At 27.4% G+C, this 19128-nt stretch overlaps 2 protein-coding genes across 4 annotated transcripts; both read right to left on the bottom strand.

The window, feature by feature from the left end:
* Positions 1-312: 312 nt before the first annotated feature.
* On the bottom strand, positions 313-2958 carry LOC107614496 (protein NRT1/ PTR FAMILY 2.6). 2 transcript variants are annotated; one of them, XM_021108600.2, is made up of 4 exons: positions 2857-2937; positions 2526-2743; positions 1863-2416; positions 313-1298 (listed from the first exon to the last, which is right to left on the bottom strand). In XM_021108600.2, exons 1-4 carry the CDS (start codon positions 2924-2926, stop codon positions 533-535), a joined length of 1608 nt encoding a protein of 535 aa, XP_020964259.1. In that variant the 5' UTR covers positions 2927-2937; the 3' UTR covers positions 313-532. The 2 variants fall into 2 exon arrangements, with proteins under 2 accessions (XP_020964259.1, XP_016172179.1); XM_016316693.3 differs by having other exon boundaries at positions 323-1298; positions 2827-2958.
* Positions 2959-9118: 6160 nt separating this feature from the next.
* LOC107611902 (protein NRT1/ PTR FAMILY 2.6-like) lies at positions 9119-17197 on the bottom strand. 2 transcript variants are annotated; one of them, XM_016313773.3, is made up of 4 exons: positions 17061-17197; positions 12979-13190; positions 12034-12563; positions 9119-10012 (listed from the first exon to the last, which is right to left on the bottom strand). In XM_016313773.3, the coding sequence occupies exons 1-4, from the start codon at positions 17155-17157 to the stop codon at positions 9244-9246; spliced, it is 1608 nt and encodes a 535-aa protein (XP_016169259.1). In that variant the 5' UTR covers positions 17158-17197; the 3' UTR covers positions 9119-9243. The 2 variants fall into 2 exon arrangements, with proteins under 2 accessions (XP_016169259.1, XP_088352239.1); XM_088496113.1 differs by having other exon boundaries at positions 12979-13187; positions 17061-17174.
* Between the last annotated feature and the right edge of the window lie 1931 nt (positions 17198-19128).

Genomic DNA, 19128 nt, shown 5'->3' with positions numbered 1-19128 from the left:
TATAAAGACAATAGAATTCATGAAATTGTAAATGGTGTATATTATTATGTAATAAGTATATGATTACCAAGTGATCAATACATATATATATATATTATTAGACTAATTCTATACGGTGGAAACTCATCTGCAGTCGACTGTAGGTGAAGTTGTTTCTGGATGGTTGACACGTGTTACTATATGGTTTAAAAAAAATTGATTTATTTTAAAAGTAGTTATTTGATCTACTTAAACCGATTTTTTTAAATAAACCATTTATATAAAATAAATCGATTTTTTTTAAATCATATAGTAACACGTGTCAGCCATCCAAGAACAACTTCACCTGCAGTCGACTGACTGCAGATGAATTTCTGCCATTCTATATATGGTGCCTACGAATTAGTATTTAATTTTTATTTATAATTTTTAAATATTTAAAAATTATTTATTTTTATACTTTTAAAATTAAATATTTATTCTTAACTTTAGATACCACTTTTTAGACACCATATCACCTTGTACTCATAAGTCATAACTACACAACACACTCCTAAATTTTGCTATACTTGTAGAAAGTAGCACATATGAGGTAATACACAAAGTTGATGCCACTAAAGAGGACTAACATCCAATACACATTATCAACTCTCCCATAATCAATGTTATCAGGCAACCAATGAGTACTTCTACGAATTTCATGAGTCAATGCAGTGATTAGATAAAATGCTATCCCTATGATCAAAGAAATCATGGCCGTTGATGTGCTACTCAGTGCTTGTGGGAGTTGTTGGTAATAGAATGCAACTTGCCCCGGAAAATGAAAAGCTTCTCCGACACCAACCAACACCAATTGTGGGAACAACCAAAGTATAGACATAGACTTGTTTGCATCATGGAACATCTTAAGCCTCTTCGATTCAACAATTGCTGAAACAACCATACCCAGGATATTGAACACGTGTCCTACTCCTATTCGTTGGAGTGGTGTGGGTGTTTTTCCAGTTAGTTTTTGATAGAATGGCCATAGGACCCTATCAAGAAGAGAGAGGAAAATAGATGTGGAGATTAGGAGTATGACGCCAAGGGAGCCTGCTGGGAATTTGAAATGGGGTCCTAAGTGAGCTTCCATTACCAATGCTTGAAGAAGTGATAGGTTAGATTCCATTCCTATTGGAATTGCTAGGAATATACTTGAAGTCAAGAGTGGCAAAATTCCAATCACTTTCTTAAAATCTTCCACTTGTTGAACACTGCATAGCCTCCATGATTTCTCAATTGAGTCTCCCTCAGTAACCAGAGCCGCACGATTGAAAAACCTGCATTAAAAAATAGAAAAGACAGATGTAATTAAACCATCGTATAAAATGTCAGTACATCAAAATTAAAGGTAATACTTAAAAGGCTAATTCTATGGTGCTTATGAGTTGGTATCTAAATTTTGACTAACTTATCTTTTGTAGTAAGTTTTAATTTTTTAAAAATTATTTATTGTTATATCTTTTATATTAAATATTATTTTTTAACTTTTTTTAATAAATAGACACCACCTTTTAGGTATCATAGCGTTCACCTACTTAAAAAAACATAAAGAAAAACCTAAAACAATCCTGATAATTACCTCAAAAGACAACGAGGTCCTTGACAAAAAAAAATTCAACCCGACCCCTGACAATTATTTCGAAAGGACAATGAGGCCTCTGTGCCAAAAAAAAGTCAATGTTTTTTTTGGTACAGAGGCTAATCAATCCCAAAAGAAAAAGATCAACGACCAGATTTGGTGTTTTTTTTCTTGAGGGCCTCATTGTCCTTTCGAGGTAATTGTCAGGACTAGATGGGATATTCACTCGAAAACAGAATCCAAATAAATAAATAAACAGTACCTGAATCTTTTTGCTGGTATTGCGGACACTGGTGGAAGCGTAGCATCATGATGATGAGCACCATTGTAGTAGTCATGTGTTGATGATGAAAGCTGAGATTTCCACTTTCGAATAGAAGCAACAGGAACTCTTGCAAGATCCACAAAGGCGCTTCCTTGTGGAGTTTGAGGGAGATAATAGCGGTACCCCATCAAGAAAACCATGACACCAATCATGTTTGACACCACACATATCCAGAACCCCACACCCCAACTCACATTATCTTGAATGTAAACCACTCCGGTGAAGCCTGCAACTGAAACAACGTACCAAGTGAAGAAGAACCAGTTGAAGAAGATGTTTTGATGGTGAGTGTTATCATGGAACTGGTTTGCTCCAAGTGCTGCTGTTGTGAACCGAGTTCCACCGAAACCAATTGCTGCTAGCGCTATTCCAACGTATAACACACCATATTGCATCATAGAAGCTGCTTCGCATAAGTTTGATCCATTGTTAATGCACTGTTTAGGCCTTAATGATTTTATGCTTGCAGTCAACGCAAATACAATTGTGCCCTGCAATCAATAATAATTTAGTCAAACCTGTCAAATTATTTAATAACTCTTAATTATCAACTTCACGAATTTTTAACTAATTTAATTATAAAAGTGAAGTTATTAGTACCAGCAAAGAGACACAAGAGGAAACCAAGACAAGAGTGAAAGAGCCAAAGAAACAGTCAGCAATGATAGCAGCAACAAATGGGACTAGATTAGTGGTTCCATTAACCACATTTGAAATCTGAGTAGCACTGATGCTCTTTATATTGAACTCTTGTATCAGATATACAATCAAGTTTGCCCAAATCCCTGAGCTTGCAAGTGTTATTCCAGCTACTGTGGCTGTCATCAATCACCAAATATTAGAAAATGCATTTATGAGAGAGGTCACTCACTGAATATAATGATGCATACAAAATATATACCAATGATGAAGGGGAAGCTTGGCCAACCACCTGGCTTGCTGCCACTAGTATTGTTCTTCCGAGCTTCTTCTTCTCTCAGGGATGAGTGTGTCCTCTCCATTATTAATTCTTTCTTGCACTTCAACTTTATTTTAGCCTGTTCTTAAAACTTCATTTTATAGGAAGCTTGCTTTACCTACCTCATGTCCACCAATGTTGTTTAAAAATAACTTTCGTGTAATTCCGGGTTTTGGTAAGTAGATAATGACTTTTGTAAAAATATGAACAATGACCTTTAGAATTGATCCAATAAAATAAAAAAATACTTCATCCTAAATTACCTCTTAAACCTTAAAATTAGGATAACCATATGCACAGAATTGAACATCCAACCATTGTTAACTGTGCATGAGTAAATTGAATTAAAAAAAATAACCATCTCATTAGAAATAATAATGAACATAATCATCTACATACATATTAAATTGTGTTGGGCCAACCGTAGAGAGCTCTCGACCATCGGAGAGACTTCGGGGAGGAATCAAGCGAGAGAACATAAGATGAGAAGAAACTACATCCAACTCAAAACCTTAAGATAGTAAGTTAATGGGTCTCTCATCTTATAAACTACTCACTCTTTCTTGCTTTCTTTGATGTGCAACTAATTTCAACGCTCATCACACTTGCAACACTAATAAACTGAACATCCGACATATTTATTATTCGCGTTATTTAGTATTTTCATTGTCTACCTATATTTTTTCAATTTTAATTGACTCACTAAATCGGACCATTATTACTGTTTGTTATTATGGTGAAATTAAATCATTATTCCTATCGACTTAAATCGATAAAAAGAGATATATAAATAATTATGCCACAACATAGTACTTATCCAAAAAATTATTTAGATTTTTGTAAATTTTCATATAAATTTTTTTATTAGTCTTGTGCTAAAAAAATTTCAGATTAAGAATCAAATTCTAAACTTTTTTATACTATATCTTTATACTATTTTTCTTAAAAATTAGAATTTTTATTATTAAAAGTTCTAGAATTTAATCATTATCATCCTCTTAAAAAAAAAGACACATAAGAAAAATAAATTATACAAAAAAATTTAAATAAATAAAAAAGACTCTTATCTAAAAAGACATGTTAAAAATATAATTATTTATTTACATACATATCTCTGTTATCAGTTTAAATTTTTAGAAAAAATAATACTATATAACAGCTATTAGAAATCTTATTAATTTAGCATAACTCGTTTCAAACTTTGAAAAAATAAGTCTTTCTATTTCATATAAATTTCAGTATTTAAAACAAATCTCAAGTTACTAAGGAAGCTAATTACTTAGCAAGGTGTCCACTAATAATACCTTGACCAATTTGATTATGGTCCTATATGATGATTCACAATTACAAGGTTTTGTCCTCCTTTGATTTTTGTCTTGTTTTGTTCAATTCTCTTTAGTTTGATGGAAAGTGATGTGTTACTATACCCCTTTAGAATAATGTAATTTCAACTCTAGAACTTCTTCACCAACCATTTTGCGCTTATCATTTCGCGTTAGATGAAAGGAAGTGATGTATTTTTTGTGACATAATAAGATATAAAATAGATTGATTTGCATTGGTGCATCTTACACGAGGCAAATAAAAAATAATTATATCTTTAATTTAATAATTTTTATGATCTCTTTTTATCGGTTTAAATTTTTGAAAGAAGTAGTATCACAACATCTCCTTAATTAGGGACGGATTCAGGTATTGGAGGAAGGGGGCACTTGTCCCACTAGGTTTAAGAAAAAAAAATCTATATAAATTAATATATTTATTCTAATGTAATTTATTTTTGTCCCACAAAAATTTATAAAATTTTATTTTGTGATTCATGTTAAAAATAATTTTTTTATTAAATTTAACGTATAACAATATTTATTTTGTTAAATTTGATTTAATATCAAAATTAAAAATAAGTAAATAAATTAACTCAATAAAAAAATTAATAAACAATAATAATATAATTTTTTAAATTCAATCAAATCGTTAATTACCAAACTAAATCTATTTCTTTTAAATATAAATAAAATTATCAATATTTTTTTGTCTTAAAAAATTAGTTGAGATGAAAAAAATAGTATTTATCTATTAATTAATATCTTTTATTTTAAAATAATATAATATTTTTTAATTTTATCTTTTAAATAATCTTGCTTGTAATAATTATTTTAGATTAAAAAGTATCTTATGTCATAAATATTATAAAAAATAAACTTGCTAATTTAATGTGAGGTAATTAATATTTAAAAATTATAATGAGTAGTAAAACAATTGTTTAAAAGCATGAAAGTTAATTTTGATATATTAAAATATGTATATTTTTTTACATAGATATTTGATTATATTTATTTTTTTAGATAATTATTTACGTGATGAATGTAAAAGATATTTTTAAACTACAATACATAATTAAATAGATGTATAAATTTTTTAATCTAACAGTAGTATATCAAAATTAAATTAAAAATATATAAAAAATTAATTATTTCAAAAAGAAAGAGAGAAAAATAATTATAAATTAAGTTTTTATTATTTGATATAAACATATTTTTCATATATAGGTTTGTTTTTTTATGATATTTATATACAATTATAGTTTCAAATTATAAATGCTAGTGTATTAATAGGCGCTAACGTACCAATTGATTCAGTCTTTTATTATTAAATATATATAAAAATACATAAAAATAAAATTATTTATGATGACAAATTATTTATAATTTAATTAAAATATTTTAGTTTAAATTTTAGAAATAAAAACATATTTTTTTTATAAATTATATATAATAAATAGTATTTTAAGAATAAAAATGTTCACTAACTCTTTTTAAATTTTATATATGTATTATATTTTTAATATAATTAACAATATTCAATAAAATTTATTTTAAGATATATATATTTTTATCCTCACTTTTAAAATTTTCTGCCGTCACTGTCCTTAATCAATTTTTTTTTAAAATTTCTTAGGAAGATACCCGCAAGGTGTCCACCAAAATACCTGGCCTTAACCAATTTGATAATGGTCTATGTTGATTCAAAATTACAAGTTCTTTGTCCTCGTTATGTTTTTGTTTTATTTTGTACAATTCTTTTTAGTTTGATTGAAAGTTATGTGTTATCTTTTTGTTTAGAATAATATAATTTGAATTCTAAATCTTCTTCACCAAACTTTTTGTTTATCTTTTAGCGTTAGATGAAAGGAAGTGATGAAATTTTGTACCATATGCATGATATAAAATACATCGATTTGCATTATATATTGGTGCATGATGCGTGCATAATGAGGCAAATAAAAATTAATTAATAAGAATTTTAATTTAACACTTTTAAAATATTAATTTATTAATCTACTGATGCATAATCAATATAAAACATTTTTCTATAATTGTAATTACAACTTTTCTCATATATAGAATATTTAATTATTTTCATAGTAGCATATAATTAATTAATTATGCAAAATGCTTTACTTTCATAATACAGAAAAATATATCAAACGCTTTAATTTCCACACATTGTGTCCTTACTATTTTTAGTTGAGTGAAAAGGTAGTGATTGATTAGCCTGGTGCTGCATGACTGCATACTTCTAGAATAATTTTTTGGTCCTATATTAAGAAAGTTTAGGTGGATAATTAAGTATTGGGTAAAGTATTAAATTGGTCCTCTAAATTTAGGCGTAATTCTATTTTGGTTCTTAAGGTTTAAAGTGTCCTATTTAAATCCAAAAAAGTTTTATTTAGCATCAATTTAGTCCCACAGTGAGGTCAAAATTAAATAATTAACAAAATGTCCTACATAACAACAGTTCAAGAACAAAATCGATAATCTGGAGAATAAGTACAAGCTCTAGAGGCACAAAATCAACCATTGATGCATCAATACATTTATTTATCATTTTCTTTAGTTTTATAGAAAATATTTTATTTATATTATTAAAAAAATAATAAATAAATGTATTGATGTATCAATTGTTGATTTTATGCCTCTGTACTTGTTCTTCAGATTATCGATTTTGTTCTTGTACTATTGTTATGTAGGACATTTTGTTAATTATTTAATTTTGACCTCACTGTGAGACTAAATTGATGCTAAATGAAACTTTTTTGGATTCAAATAGAACACTTTAAATCATAAGGACCAAAACAGAATTACTCCCAAACCTAGGGGACCAATTTAGTACTTTACCCTTAAGTATTCATTCCATTATCCATCAAAATAATTAAGTGAAAGCTTTCTTCAATTGAACCTTAGGTCGGAAAAGGACAGTTCACAATAAAGTATAAACCGGGAACTCGGGGAGTGCTTGCTATAATCATTATATTCAAATACACATTGTTTTTTAAATTGGCCACAAGAAGGACGACTAGGCATGCATCTTGGTGAATCGTACTATATATATCACATGTTTGTCCACTATATTTGTGAAGCATCATCAAATTATTGACCATGCTTTTAGTGCCTTGAATAGTGGTCATCCCCACACTGCAAAGTTTATTTACGCCATTGCTTATTATTACTATCTAAGTCTCCTTTATATATATAAGCTATTTGTTCAATTCTTTTTGAGTGAAAGCCAACAGACTCTTCTTTCAGAAAGAATATCTAAGCTAATCCTGTTAATAACTTATTAACCAATATGTACAGTTGTACACTCATTTATGAATTTTTTTTTTTATTTATATACTCACTAACAACAAATGGAGTTTATCTTAACTAATGGGCCAAATCAATTGATAATAATCGGCTTAGACCATCTCTAGTAGAGAACTCATCTCAGTTTCTATTTATAGTCCACCTATCATAAAAAGTAACTCCACATCAGTTTTTGCGTCATAAACAGTAAATGGGAACTCAAAGCATCTTTCTCTTCTCTAATAGGAGGAACTAACTTTAGTTCCTATTGTGGTCCCACTTAATTAATTAATTAAAATACTTAAAATTAATGTAATTATTTTTTTAATAATATTATTTAAATTTATAAATTTAAAAACAATTCACTATTAAAAGATATTAATTATTAAAAAAATTCATATATAACAATAAATACATAATATATAATTCAGGATTACACTAATTTATAAAATTATTTAATAAAAAAATAAATAATTAATATAAAATATTAATTAAATAAAAATTTAATTATTTAATTTAATTAATTATTATAATTATTAATACATTAATTATAATTTAATTATTTATTTAATTATTATTTAAATTATTAATATAAATTATTTAATTAATTAAAATTTTATATAATTATTTATTTTTATAATAACTTGCCAAGTGACAAGTTATTATTGGTGAAGATAAGTCTTCATTTAGAGAGGGACTCTTCCTTCTCAAAAGGTGTGGGAAAACTCATTCCTTTATCTCTCCAACAATAAATTTATGTGTTTGTCAAAAATAGGGCTTCAACTTGTTGCCCATTTGAGTTGCTCTTAGAGCACGTTCATAATATATAAACATGTATATAAAGAAAGTGTAGAAAGCACCATGACCCCAAAAGAAAAAAGTTAGGAAAGCACAATAGTCTCGTTATGTTTGGAAGAAATTATTTTATCTAGTAAAATGTAGCATTTTGTTTTGCAGAAACTATTCTTGACATATTCTTAGTTCATTTTTCTTTTAAGTATATCCAAGTGTTATTCTTTAAAATTTTTTGGACAATAATGATACTAAGCTAAAAAAAGCATAAATAAAATATTAAATTCAAATCCTATTATAAGAGTTAAACTAAATTACCACTACTAATAAGATAACCAGCCATTTTAGTAGATTGTCCAAATATATTGCAATAAATTATAGCATATCACATTGAAATCAAAATTGATACCAACATGTGACAAATTTATAATCAATCATATATCCTTACTTATTATTGCTACAATACACACCAAGAAAAATTTAATAACTAACAAAATCTATTATTTTTGACTAATATTTTTAGTCATTAGTCCAATTTCTTTAATCTAACAATAAAATATATATTTTTAGTTCACATTTTTAAATATTATTAATTAACTACAAACTAAAAATAATAAATTTTACTAGACTATTTTTCGTATACACCTTCTAACGTGATGACTACTTAACATAACACGTGTTTATATAAAAAGGAAAAATATAGGGTACTAATATATTATCTGCCAATTTATTATCAACAATAATTAATTATTATATTTTAAACACATGTATAAAGAGACACATTCAAAAAATACATCAATAAAGATATTTTCATTAGATAAATTCATAAAAAATATATTTTTATTAGACACATCCACAAAGACACTACCATTGAACACAATTATCAGAAATACTGTTGATAATGTAGCGAGATTGAGAAAGAAATGATCATCTACTTCTAGAATTAGAGCATATGATGATACTTGTAGAAAGCAGCACATGCAAGGTAATACACAAAGTTGATAGCACCCAAGATGACCAACATCCAATACACATTATCAACTCTCCCAAAATTAATGTCATCAGGTAACCAATGAGTACTTGTACGAACTTGATCAATCAAGGCAGTGCTAAGGTAAAACGCTATCCCTATGAGCAAAGAAATCATAGCCGTTGATGTGCTCCTCAATGACTCTGGAAGTTGCTGGTAATAGAGTGCAACTTGCGCCGGAAATTGAAAAGCTTCTCCAACACCAACCAACACCAATTGTGGGAACAACCAAAGTATTGACATAGATTTGTTTCTATCATGGAACATCTTAAGCCTCTTCGATTCAACAATTGCCGAAACAACCATACCTAGGATATTGAACACGTGTCCTACTCCTATTCGTTGGAGTGGTGTAGGTGTTTTCCCAACTAGCTTCTGATACAGTGGGCATAAAACTCTATCAAGAAGGAAGAGGAAAATTGCTGCGGAAAATAGGACTATGACGGTAATGGAACCTGCTGGGAATTTGAAATGGGGTCCTATATGATCATCCATTACCAAAGCTTGAAGAACTGATAAGCTGTTTTGCATTGCTATTGGAGTTGATAGGAAAATACTTGAAGTCCATAGTGGCAAGATTCCAACCACTTTCTTAAAATCTTCCACTTGTTGAACAGTGCACAGCCTCCATGATTTCTCAATTGAGTCTCCCTCAGTTACTAGAGCTGCACGATTGAAAAAACTGCATTCAAACATATATGTTAGTAGTCAAATTTATATAAAATGAAAGTTTCTTCAATAAAAATTAAAAATTTTCAATAAATTTGTAGAGAAATACATATGATCATTTTCTTTCTATTATAAAAATAACAATATTCCCTTTTTTTTTTATTAAAAAGTATAATGTGCCATAACATTACCCATATATAAAATTCACCATAAACTTATTGAATACTTTTTTATTTTCTTTATATATATAACGAAAACTTTTTATTGTTTTTCGAATAAGTTTCATATTTAATCTATTCTATTTAAATGAGGATCAATTAATTTTCAAATTGCATTTAATTATCAGCAATAATGTTACATGATAGTAAATTAATATTATTATTTTAGACTAATATTTAATCAACAATAATAAATTTACACACAAAAATATATAATTTATCTTTATATATATTTATCAAAGTTTATATACATGAGTTAATATAGTTTACACTCATATTTATTATAATTTACACATATAAATTAATAAAATTTATTTATTAAAAAGTAATTTAATATTTATATTGATTAATAAATAGCAGTTAAAATTACTAAAAACCTATGATGCACGGACACTGACACACGGGACACAACATGACACAGGACACATCGACACGCGGATTTTAAAATTTTACATAACATGGGACACGCATACATATAAAATATAAAGTATTTTTTAGATAAATTGTAATGATATTTTAATATTTTATTGATGTTAAAATATAAATTAAAATTTTTAATTATTTTTAATGTCTTATTTTAATTATATTAAGTATTTAAAATATTTTTTTGTTTTAATAAATAATAATATATACTATATCTAAATTTATTTTAAAAATATATGTTAAGAATAAGACTGGACACGCTGACATGTGATGGTATTTAGGTGTGTCCAGGCGTGTCCGAAGAAGAATTTTTTATTTTTTATTAAGACACGGTAGACACAGCAGACATGCGTGTCGGACGAGTGTCGGTGAATGTCGTGTCCAAAATGTGTTCGACACGTGGACACATAACACAGCGAAGTATCTGTGATTCATAGCTAAAAACTATTGCTTCCAACAAATTTTATTTAACTATCATTAAAAAGTTAATCAGGATTTAATATTTTTTTTCTTATTGTAAACTAAATTTAAATTAAATTTTAAATATTTTATTTCACAAAATCAAATGTTTCCTACATTTACAAATTTGATTAACACTGGAATTTGATCACACAACTTTATTTAACTATGTATAATAATTGTGACGGTAGTATTATAATTAGATTAAAAATACTATTCGTATTTTAAAATTCATCACTAAAATTAATTTTTAATATATTTGTGTATAAATATGTGTATAATTTAATTTATTTTTAACGCGGACTTGCAGCATGTATTTTATATGCACGAATGATTTGGTGGCTGATTCACCTACTACCGCATTAACACATGTGACTATCAACTATTTTGACGTCTGATGAAAAAATGCAACCAAACAGTAACCCGCATGGACATGATATAACATGGATCACTTCAAGGAAGTGAATAACCGTACCTATGCATTATTATGATTTGTTTTGAGGTACTAAGACAGAGATTAAGAGACTCAGTATTGTGTTTGTTAGTTTAGAGACTGGTATTAAAATTTCAGTATTTCAGTACCTTCAAAAAATAAGGACACATAGACTTCCAAAAAGTAGGAACACAGGGGATTGAAATTTTTAGAGATTGAGACTGAAACTTTAATAACATTTTATATCTAAAATACTTTTATTTCAATTAATTAATTCCAATTTTACCCTTTGTGCAAATTAAATTAGAGTTTCATTCTTGTTTCAATTCCTGTCTCCTATTTTACACCAAACAGAATACTGAAATTTATTTTAATCTCTGTCTCTTAGTCTTTGTCTCTCAATCTTAGTCTTTCTGTCTCTGTCTCTCCACCAAACACTACGTAAGTAACAAAACAACAAAAGTGCAATAGTAATCCAACAACAACACTAAACTTCAGTACCTTAATCTTTTTCCCGGTACTGCCGACACTGGAACCGAGCCACTATAGTAATTATGTGTTGTTGATGAAAGCTGAGACTTCCACTTTCGAACAGAAGCAACAATAACTCTAGCAAGATCCACAAGGGCGCTTCCTTGTGGGTTTTCAGGGCGATAATAGCGGTACCCCACCAAGAAAACCATCACGTCAATCAAGATGGAAGCAGCACAAATCCAGAACCCCACACTCCAACTCACATTGACTTGGATGTAGACGATTCCGGTGAAGCCTGCAACTGAAAAAACGTACCAAGTGAGGAAGAACCAGTTGAAGAAGACGGCTGGTTGTTCTGGGTTATCCAACTGGTTTGCTCCAAGAGTTGCTGTTGTGAAGCGCATGCCACCGAAGCCGATTGCTGCTAGTGTTAGTCCCGTGTATAGGACGCCATATTGCACTCTCGATGGTGCTTCGCACAATCTTGATCCCTTGTTCATGCACCCTTCAGGCCTTAAGGATTTTATGCTTGCCGTCAACGCAAATATCACTGTTCCCTGTGTAAATACATCACTTTGTTTAGATCAAATTTTTGTTTAATTTTGGTGTCTTTGTTGTAGCATGAAAGCTAAAAAATATTGGATGTGGTTTTATACTGTTGAGTCATCATTTCATGGAGAGAAGGATGGTCCTAACATCACTTTTCATCTATCATGTTACTATTTCTTCAAGTTCAAGAAATAATGTTTTCAAATTTGGCATACACTAGTCTTATATAGATATCATTGCAAATATTGTGTCACAATCAAGCTAAGTAGGATCCAATCAAAATTTGCATGTAAAATATTATCATAATGAAAGAAAATGCAAATTAAACTTTATAGTAAGAGTTGATCAATAATGATATAGTAAAACCATTCAATTCTTGAAGTGAAAGCTTGGGGGAAGCTAAGAGTTATGAGTCATTATTACCAGCAAAGCAACAGAGGAAGAAACCAAGGCTACAGGAAAAGAGCCAAAGAAAGAGTCAGCAACCACAGCAGCAATAAATGGGAACAGAGTTGTGCTGCCATTAAAGACATTAGAAATCTGAGCAGCAGTTATGCTCTTTATATTGAACTCTTGTATCAGATATACGATCAAGTTTGCCCCAATTCCTGAACTTGCAAGTGCTAACCCAGCTACTGTTCAACGGTACCCAAAAATAGAAAGAAATTAAAATCCATCTATGAGCATGTGTAAGTGTAATTATTATATTATAGGATTCTGGAACTTTTTTGTTCTAATATATTTAATCATTCAGATTTAATATAAAAAATGTTAACGGTTAAGATTGAGGTAGAAAATATACTGTGGGTGTGCAATTTGAATGGTCTATAAATGGTCTTCAACTGGTATTTCCTTTATCCAATATTTGTCTCTAGTGAAATTGACACTTGTGGAAAGGCTTTCTAAGGCTTCTTAGGCCAGCTATAGTAAAAAATTCATGCGAGCCAAAACTTAAACGGCTCTTCGAATTTTTTTCGCAAGTATTAGTAATAACATAAATGTATTTCTTTTCAATCTGTGCAACAGTACTTAGAATGATTATACAATTATTTGACTCAAACAAAATTTTAATATAAAAAAGGCTGTAGAATTGCATCAAGTTAAAATGTACTAATTTATACATATATTTGCTATTCATACTTATTTTGTTTTATTTAGTTTTTGAATAATCTCAAATAAAGACAACATATAACAATTAAATTAAGACCATGACAATCCTAAAATTTGAACTTAAGATCTCATATGTGTTATCTACAAATTTTGACTATAAGTATTATTGGTGTTTTATTTAAATTCAAATAAAAAATATATACATATTTACTACCGTTAATTTATGCATGCTGTGACAAATAATTTTTATATTTAAATATAAAAACATCATTTTAAATCATGGATATATTTTAATCATATGCAAACAAAATTGATTAATTAATCCGTTATTAATTTATCTTCCAATTATATACTGTGACTAACCAAAAATCAACCAACATCAATTAATAATAAAAATTTAATACCCATTTATATATTTTTTAAATTATTTTTTTACTATTTTTCCTTCTTCTTTCTGTCAAAATTTCAATTTTACTTATCACTACAAGTCATAATCTACGACCACCATTGTTGTCGGTACTAGCCACCGCCTCAGGCGACCAGCATTGTCGCCGATTATCAACCACTGATTATCTTAAATTTTAAATTTCAAATTCTAAATCTTAAATTCTAAATTCTAAATCGTAAATTCTAAATCCTAAATCCTAAAACACTAAATCCTAAACTTTGAATTCTAAATCATAAATCCTAAATTCTAAAAACTAATCCTAATTTTTTTATTTGAATTTTAGATTTTTTATTATTTCTAATTTTAGATATTTTTTTATCGTGAAACGTCTGCTATTTTATTGGCTAAAAATTATTGGTTACTAATACTTTTTCTTGTCTTCACTTCAAATACATTAATTAATAATTTGACTTCACTTAGCTTGAGTAAAGACAATATCAAATATCAAAAGTTAAATAAAATATAGAAGGGTAAAGTATATTTTTTGTTTTTAAAATTTGGCAAAAATTTTAAAAATATCTCTAAATTTTATTTTGTTTTAATTTTGTCCCAAAAATTTTCTATTTGCATCAACTATATCGTAGACCGCTAATTTTTCAAACAATTTAGGACCAATTAAACAACAATTTTATAAGAACAATTTTTAACACAAGTAAATAAAACATAATTTTTATACATTTTTTTATTAGTCTTAAATTTTTTGAAAATTTAACTATAGAAAAAATAGATAAGACAATAATAAACACTCAAAACATAGACCATGTTGATTCTAAAATTCAAATATCAGACAAGACATAATTGTATGGAATTAGAAAAGAATTATTACCACAGGTTTAGATTAACACAAGCTAATTTAGAGTAATATTTTGAATTAGTTCTCAAAAAATTTCTAGTTGAAAAATTTAATTTTCAACAAATTTAAATTATTAAATCAGTTCCTAACTTTAATTTTATTAGATATATTAATCCTCACATCAAATTTTGGTAAAAAAACTTAAACAAATCAGTCGATGTCGTTATTTAATAGAAAACATAATAGTCTCTAAACAGTTTTAAAATTCTCATATCAATCCCTTCATATAGATGAATAATTTGATGTAAGGACTGATTTGTCTAATAAAAAAATAAAATTTTAAAAAATGATTTGATAATTAAAATTTGTTAAGGACTAAAATGCTACACTAAAAATTTTTTAAAAATTGATTGGGGTATTAGTCGTTAGTTTAACTATACTAAAATCGTATGATTCATTAGAAGTTAAATTAACTATACTATATAGTATAGATTTAAAAATATTATTTTTTTAGAAATCAATTAGATAATATGTGAATTAATGTAAAAATTATAAAGTTCATTTGTAAAAAGATATGGTACAAAACATTAAATTGACAATTTGTTTATAATTCAATATAATTATTTAACAGAAAAAATATACAAAAAATTATACAATAATAACAACAACAAAGTTTTATAAAGTTGACCTCTTTTTTAAATATTGATTTTTGTGTGTTTTTTAGTGTTTTTATGTAATAGAAAATATTTTAATATATTCAATTCTAAGTAGATAGATTTATTTTTATTTGTTGGCGTAAATATTTTTTTAAAATGATGCTTAATGGTGTAATTTGAAGTTTAGTTATAGCTTTCTTTAGTTTATATTTAGAGATAATTAAAGAAAAGAGAGTTAAAAAAATGATTGAGAATAACAACACAAAATAGAATATAGTATAATGTTATAATAATGAATTTTATTAACCATGATATATTAGAATATATATCTAATAAGTATTTGTTTGTGTCAAAGTTAAATGTGTTTAGATATATTTTAAAAAATTCGTTTGATCGGAAGAATATGAGATGGAGTAATAGTGGCAAGAGTGCTATTAAATATGTTTAATGTTAGAATATAATTAGGATTAATTAGGATTAATTAAAATTATTTAGTATATTTGAATATTTATTATAGAATATTACATCTTTATTATTACGATTCTCTTAATCCCTATACATACCCTTCTATATTGTATCATTCCATACAATTTGAATAGACAACTTAAATACACTCAATAATACACAAATCTTTTTTTCTAGTTTAGTCTTTTGTTTCTAACCAGTATATATAACATCATATACCTTAAATATTTATAACTAAAAATTTGTATTATAGCAATTTAATATGTAGATGTTAATTATATTTAATCACTATATTTTAATTCAATTGAATAATGATAAGTATAAAATTTAATTAATTAGTGGCATATCAAAATTAATTTAAATTTTGAAACTATTGATGAGTAATGATACCCAAAATAGAGACAAATGTTTTTAATATTAAAATTTATATTATTTGAATCATTATATATACTATGTAAAAATTCATTTATTTATTATATTGAAAAATTGTAAAATTATTATTTATGGAAAATTGTTGATATAATGATATGATACAATTAAAAAAAGTAATGACATAAATTATCTTATAATAAATTAGTATTAAATTTTATATGATGAAAATAAATTTTAATTACAAACAAAATACAATACTTGCATGTGATGATATGCCCAGTTGTTATGATCGTATAATGTTAAAATGGAAGCACACTATATTTTAGAGGGTAAACAACGAACTAAGTCAGCTCACAGTGAAAGCCAAACAACCCTAGTGTATCAGACCATTTATAGCTGCCCATTTATGTCATTTACTGTCTAATTTGGAGGACTTTTGGGTCTTTCAAAAAGTTACTAAACGACAAAATTAACATGAAAACCTTTTGCTCCTTGGAATAGCCATGTTCCATGAAAGTACTTGGAATACCTGATAATTTTCCTATATTATATATACATATATATATGTTGGTCCTAGCTAGCTAGTGAGATTGTGACAGAATCATGATGGTGAACATTCCATAGAAATTAAGAAAGAACTAAACAAAGAATTATAGAGTACCAATGATGAAGGGAAAGGTTGTCCAACCCCCACCCATATTCTTCTGAGCTTCTTCTTCTCTGCTATGGGACGAGTGTGTGCCGGTCATTTCTTGCATTTCTCAACTTGTCCTCATTTCTTTTGTAGGCCAATGTTGCTTAACTTCGTGTGTTTTTGAAACTAATAATGGTCCCTTGATTGATCCGTTGATATAGATGAAGATGATGTTAAAGCTGATCAATAATAATTTCCTGGACTTAATTAAGTATTAATCTTATAAAAGGATAAAAAAAGATTTAGTGTTATTTTTTTCAATTTCAATAACTAAATTAAAACTTTCACTAAAAAGTCAAGATATTTTTTATTTTAATTAATTTTGTATTAAAATAAATAATTAAAAGATTAAAATACTCTTCTGTGACTTTGAGCTGAATGAATAGTTGTGGCGAAGGTTGATTTACTTGTTTTGTATTTTTTTTTTTTCTTGGTGAACACCCTAATTAGCTTTTGGTACTTGGGTACAAATATTCCCATTTTGCAAAATATTCTTTTTTTTTTTTCAATAAGAAGCTATTGTTATTTAATTTACGAAGGAATGATTCTGATCTAAGGTATGCCTTTTTTATGGTCAACACTCAACATCAAGGCCTCAAGTATATGGTTGAAAATGGCCTCAAATATCGATTTGTAATATTACTGAAATGAAGATTAATTTTGTCGTATAATTGATATTTAAATTTCTTGCTTGTAAGTTTTGTTGAATTGGTTGTGCCTCTGGACCACATCTCTTTTCAACCATAAATAAAAAATCAGAAATTCATACATACATTTCAGACAGCAAGAAGAAAATATAATCCCTAAGTCATAGTATTTATTTTAAAAAAAAAATATTATGAAAATTGTTTATTACTCATCAAAAGCTCGTCGCGCCAGCCGGAGAAAAAAAAAAAAAAAACTAGTCTCAAAATCTGTATCTGGATTCTATCACAAGTCATTGCCTTAAAAATCATGTAAGCTAAAGTGAAAGATAAAGAGAAATTGTGATCCTTCAAGATCCCTCCTGGTGAAGTAGAGTTAAATGAATTTGTTTTAGTTTACATTGATGATATACTAATTTTTACAAAATAGGATAAAAAAAATCATCTTTAAAAATTATTAATAGTTTTAGAAAGATGTAAAGAAAAATGATTAGTTCTTAGCAAAAAGAAAGCAAAAATAGCAAAACAAGAAATAGAGTTTCTTGGATTAATTCTATCTACTCAAGGAAAGCTAAAACTTCAACCAAATATTTTAGAAAAGGTAAATTTATTTTCCAATAAAATAGAAGATAGAAAATAATTACAAAAATTTTTAGGGTGTATAAATTATATTTCTGATCAAGGATTTTTAAAGAATATAACAGAATACACTAAAAGCTTATTTCCAAAAATAAGTACTAAAAAAGAATGGAAATAAAAAGAAAAAGATAGTATACAAATTCAAAGAGTTAAAGAATTATGTGAAAAACTTCCAGAACTTTATATTCCAGAAGAAAATGACTACTTAATAGTGGAAACAGATGCTTCAGACATAACCTGGTCGGGATGTCTAAAAGCTAAGAAAACTATAAAAGGTTTGGAACAAGAAAAAGAATCACTAGATTCTAAATATTCCCCAAAGGAATTACTTTGCAGGTATATTTCAGGGACTTTTACTCCAACAGAACAGAGATATACTACTCATGAAAAAGAAACTCTAGCAGCAATTAAATCTCTTAAGAAATGGAAAATTGATTTACTACCCAGAGAATTTACATTAAGGACAGATTCAAGTTACTTAACAGGTTTCATACGATATAATTTAAAAGTTGATTATAATCATGGACGATTGGTAAGATGGCAATTATTTTTGTTACAATATCCAATAAAGATTGAATATATTAAGGGTGACAAAAATGTTATTGCAGATACATTAACAAGAGAATGGAGTTCGTCTACAACGCATTAGATCAAGAAATTCAAAAATATGAGCAAAAACTCGAAAAATGCAAGCATTGTCAGCAAATAAGGACACAAATCCAATCCCTCAAGAAGGTCATTGAAGCAATGAA

This window comes from Arachis ipaensis, chromosome B8, assembly GCF_059453495.1.
Source record: "Arachis ipaensis isolate K30076 ecotype BB chromosome B8, ASM5945349v1, whole genome shotgun sequence".
Taxonomy (NCBI): Eukaryota; Viridiplantae; Streptophyta; class Magnoliopsida; order Fabales; family Fabaceae; genus Arachis; species Arachis ipaensis.
This window is presented reverse-complemented; position numbering and strand designations above follow the sequence as displayed.